The sequence below is a fragment of the Pangasianodon hypophthalmus genome, chromosome 19, assembly GCF_027358585.1.
Source record: "Pangasianodon hypophthalmus isolate fPanHyp1 chromosome 19, fPanHyp1.pri, whole genome shotgun sequence".
Classification (NCBI taxonomy): Eukaryota; Metazoa; Chordata; class Actinopteri; order Siluriformes; family Pangasiidae; genus Pangasianodon; species Pangasianodon hypophthalmus.
The window spans coordinates 10020433-10025340 of record NC_069728.1 but is presented as its reverse complement, the minus strand read 5'-3'; the positions used below and the strand labels follow the sequence as shown (position 1 = coordinate 10025340).

Sequence of the window (4908 nt, the reverse complement as noted above, 5' to 3'; positions counted from 1 at the left end):
GCTAATTCACACAACCTGCCACTCCCTTATACAGCCTGCTAATCTGCTTCTGCGTTTCATCTGAATCGGTTTCCATAACAGTCACGTGGGTGTGTGCTGACTCGACGCTTCGCACGTCATTGATCACGTGTTTATGGCAGAACGAATCAAGCACTGATACAGTGTTTAGAAGTAAAGTGTATTTTTGTTGTTGTTGTTTTGACACAAGCTTCGGAGCTTTAATGTCAAGAGTGACCTCGCTACATTCTTAAAGTAAAGACGCTAAAGGGGTGTAAAAAGTCTCCAAATGTTGCAGTAAAGTCCGACAAGGCATAGACGAGCGTAAAGCAATCTGATTGGCTATTTTGCAAGAGGTCAGAGTTCGCGAAGTTCGAAAACAAAATGGCTGCAGAACCAACACGAGAGTGGAGCAATGAGAAACTGAACAGTGAAGAAATACCAAAAAAAGACTTAATCAAGTTTCTACAGGACAATGCATCACATTCGGTATTCACAGTTAATATTTGTGTTGAGAGGCTTTATATAAATGTTGCTTTGTTCTGCAAATGATGCACTAAGGCTAACGTTAGATGGCTTCCCCTCACATAGGGTGCATCACAGCTGGCTCCCTAGTCCCTAAATATGTGTACTGAATAGGGTATGAAATAATGATTCTGAATCTTATATAATAAAGTGTACAATAGGGAGCCATTTGGAAGTCAACATATTTCAGTCTTGTACATTCTCTCAGTTTTATGTGTTTTAATGTGTTACAGTGTGACACTATAGAACAAACACCAGAGTCATCTAAGCAATGTCATACATGAAATCATAAAAATATCTCCAAATGGACATCTACACATTTTTGCATTTGTCTAGTATAATTCATAGAGTGTGACTATAGGTGAATGGATTGCTCAGTATTTCTTTGTGCTTCCAGTTTCTTGTTGAGCACAAACTCATGGGAAATATCAAGAATGTTGCAAAGACTGCAAAAAAAGAGCAGCTTATTGTTGCCTACGACCAGCTGTTTGAGAGCAAGGTAAATACCAGGTGGTTTAATTTTGATAATCTCTAAGAACATATTTCATTGGGTATCTCATTTTATCTGTATTAATTCAAAATAAATCCACTCAATTTGGTGAATTCATTTGCAAAAGATTATCAGTAGATGACAAGCCGATGTCTTGTGCAGAGGTTTAAAGGCACGGAAGTGGAGCAGGTGACTGAGGAGGTGAAAGCTGTGAAGATTGATGAGAAGCCCAAAGAAACAAAGACAGAAGTTGTAGATGAGGTAGAGAAAAGATTCACTGTATGCTGTTACAGTTGTGCTACTTGACTCTGACTAAAAATGTAATTTAGCATTAGAAAATGGTCTTTCTTTTCTCAGAAGTTTGTTTTTCTCTGCACAGGGCCCCCCTAAGTTCACAAAGGCAGTGTTAAAGAAAGGAGACAAGACCAACTTTCCCAAAAAGGGTGACACAGTGGCGTGTTGGTATACTGGCATGCTTGAAGATGGCACTGTTTTTGATACCAACATCCCTTCAGGTAGAACTGCCATCCTAATGCCAATATTTGTGTGTTTAGGTAGCATTCACACCTATGTGGTTAACGTAAACATTCACACATATCTGGTTAAAAAATGAGAGTGAGAAATCCATGAATATGATATTATTATAAACAATGTGGGGCTGTAGGGGTTTGTGCACATTCAGTCACAAGACTAATTCATCCTAAAGGTGTACAGTGGGGTTGAGGTCAGGGCTCTGTGCAGGACGCTCAAGTTCTTCCACACCAACCTTGGCAAACCATGTCTTATAAAACCTCACTTTGTGCACAGGGGCATTGTCATGCTGGAACATGCTTGGATCCCTCAGTTCCAGTGAAGGGAAATCTTAAAGCTACAGCAAGACTTTCTATACAATTTTGTGCTGCCAATTTTGTGAAAAAAAATTTGGAGAAGATCCACAAATGGGTGTGAAGGTTAGACGTCCACATACATTTGGCCATATAGTGTGTATATGACACAGTTGTGCTGAATTACAGCAGAGACTTGGTGTGGCTAGTTAGTGATCTAGGAGATGACAAGGGTGTACAGATGAGTAGGAGACAGAGCTGAATAGACTAAAGGACTAAAGTGCTGCTGCATTGCTGTCTTTAGATAAAGTAGGGGTGTAAACATGATGACACTATCTGTATATGTTTAGTCCTCAAAATATTGGTACCTGTATTCAGATATTCATACCAACGCAAAGGTGGTATGCGCTAATCCAGTATTTACAAAAATATATATATATATATATATGAACCCTACTGCTATGTCCCCTGGAAACACTGGAAAACAAACACATCTCTAGTTTTAACCAGATGCCTTGTGAACCCTTCTGGCAGGCTTTCTTTAAAAAAAAAAAAAAAAAAACAACAACAAAATAGTGCATCTCCTATTCTCTATTCCTATTTTCTCTGTTTGTATCCATTATCTGTTAATTCAGTCCAGGGTGTCCCCCACCCTGTGCCCTGAGTCCCCCGGGATAGGCTCCAGGCTCCCTGTGACCCTGTGTAGGATAAGCGGTACAGAAAATGGATGGATGGATATGATATGATATTAGTGGTGGAGTTTTCCATCAAGTAATCCACATATGAAGAACAGGGCCCTGATTGGTTGATAAACAGTAATTGACCATGACTGTCCTTTGCAGGGGCACGGAAAAAGAAGCAGGCCAAACCACTTTCCTTTAAAGTCGGGATTGGCAAAGTTATCCGAGGGGTGAGTGTTTTCTGTTGTTCATCATATAAATGTCTCTTTATTTATCTATTGTTTGCTAGTATTTTTACATTCACTCACACTTGCACTTGCAGTGGGATGAGGGGCTCCTGACCATGAGTAAAGGCGAGACTGCACGCTTGGAAATTGAGCCAGAATGGGCCTACGGTAAAAAGGGTCTTCCTGATTCTAAGTATCCTTTCATAGCATTGAAATATTATTTTGAACATTCCCTCACCAATTTGCCCATCTTAAAGGCTGTTCCAGTACTTCTATTAGCTCAGGTGTAGTGCATTGGATGCATAAATAGAGACCAGTGAGACTCCAACATGACTGTAGACTTTAGAAGCAGGATTCCTTTTCAAAACAGTAAAAACGTTGTATGCCACTATCCTATTTGTACGGAATTAAACACAACAGTGCATGCTGTTACAGGAGAATAATCAGTAAAAAAGGTGGTGTGATGCACCCCAATGCGAAGCGGAGTTAGTTTTACCGCCTGGAAGTTAATTATTTTCCAATAACAGCACATCCTGGAGTGTTTTATTACTTATACCACAGTAATTTACCACGGTCGTTTTGTTTATTAATTAAAGAACGATACCTCATACTTTTTATGTTTATAGTTATGTTTAATGTTGAGTAACATTCATGAAACAAATTTCCTGTTAGTACTTATATCACCTATAAACGTCATCATGCACCAGCATCTTTTTTTCTCTCTCTTGAAGTTAATTTTTTAAAAAAATACAACCCGTCATGTTACCGTTAACCCACACAGCCCTCCATCCTGTAGACTTAACAGTGTTGGAAAACTTGCTTACAATTTTATTATAGCTCTGTTACAAAGAACTGACAGCAGAGACTCCCTCCAAAAATGTGAAATAAGTGTCTCCTCGTAGAAATACTCACTTTATCAATGATTACACACGGTTTTAAAATCTTTTTATATGAAGCCTCCACCATACATCACCATAAATCCCTGTAACTATAGAATAGTATAACTAAAAAAAAGATAACGTATTAGAAAGTGTGCAGTAACATAAAGCATATTTAAAGTTTGATAAGCTGATTTTATGTTGCGTCTGTAAACAGCCAACTAGTCCATCGACGTATAAAAACTTTTATTTATTTTTTATTTATTTATTGACTAAACATTATTGCACTTTGCTAATCAAGGTTGAGATTGTTTCCAAAAGTCTGCAGTCACACTGGTGCGACTTTGCTGCCACAAAGACATCCATGTTTTATTTTAAGTGGCAATGAAGCTGATGCTATTCTGTATATTATTCAAAGGAAATTACCAAAGTATTGTTTGTTACATTTTTTCAAAAGCATGTGTGTTTACGTAGAAATCCGCTAATCTGCTCATGTTCTTGTGCTGCAAGTGGCCACTGGAGTGATGTAGGTAATACACACTTTGTAATTGGCCATTTGTCACTAAACAGAGAACCAGAGTTTTCATATTTACACATCAGATGACAGCCATTCCCACAGTAATCTGGCATTCAAATTTTTTACAATCCATATTTAATAATTTGTTCATTATTATGGCATTACAGTGCAAACACTGGTTTGTACAGGTTTGTTTGTGTGTTCTGCACATTGGTCTGGTCATTTTAAGGCTAAAATCAGGCCAGTGATTTAATTTAGATTATGTGTTAGTGTACAGTTGAACACAAGTTTGCAGAATTGTTTTACTATTGCACCATTTTCCTTAATTTACAAACCAGAATCCCACCAAATGCTAAACTTATTTTTGAGGTTGAATTGGTATCCATTGAGTAGGATTGCTAATGTTCATTTCAGCAGAGGAGGATTGACCCTTACAGCAGAACTCAAGATCATGTTTGTGTCAGCCTTCATGTTAAACTCAGTATTTTAATACACTGCAAAAATACTCCTCCATACTACAGGTGGAAGCAGGACATGATTTGTCAATGTGATTGCTCACATTACTTTGCATGATTATTTTTGTTGTTAGAGACATTAATAATTAAAAAAGGTTAGAGCTAGCTGTGTGTCTGTGTGAGTGTGTGTATTTCCTTCCTTCCTCATCAGTACAGTTCCTTTTGTAATAACAGGGATTGTAACCCTGATCCAGGTTACTATAATTCATTTATAATTATACTGAATGTGAACAATAAAAGAGAGATCAAGTACAC

The 4908-nt window shown here is 37.9% G+C and overlaps 1 protein-coding gene across 1 annotated transcript; it reads left to right on the top strand.

Annotated features, from left to right (window-relative positions):
* Positions 1–214: 214 nt before the first annotated feature.
* On the top strand, positions 215–4907 carry fkbp3 (FKBP prolyl isomerase 3). Its single transcript, XM_026944545.3, has 7 exons — positions 215–486; positions 920–1021; positions 1175–1273; positions 1392–1527; positions 2679–2746; positions 2839–2936; positions 4477–4907. The coding sequence occupies exons 1-7, from the start codon at positions 382–384 to the stop codon at positions 4529–4531; spliced, it is 663 nt and encodes a 220-aa protein (XP_026800346.1). The 5' UTR covers positions 215–381; the 3' UTR covers positions 4532–4907.
* Position 4908: the final 1 nt, after the last annotated feature.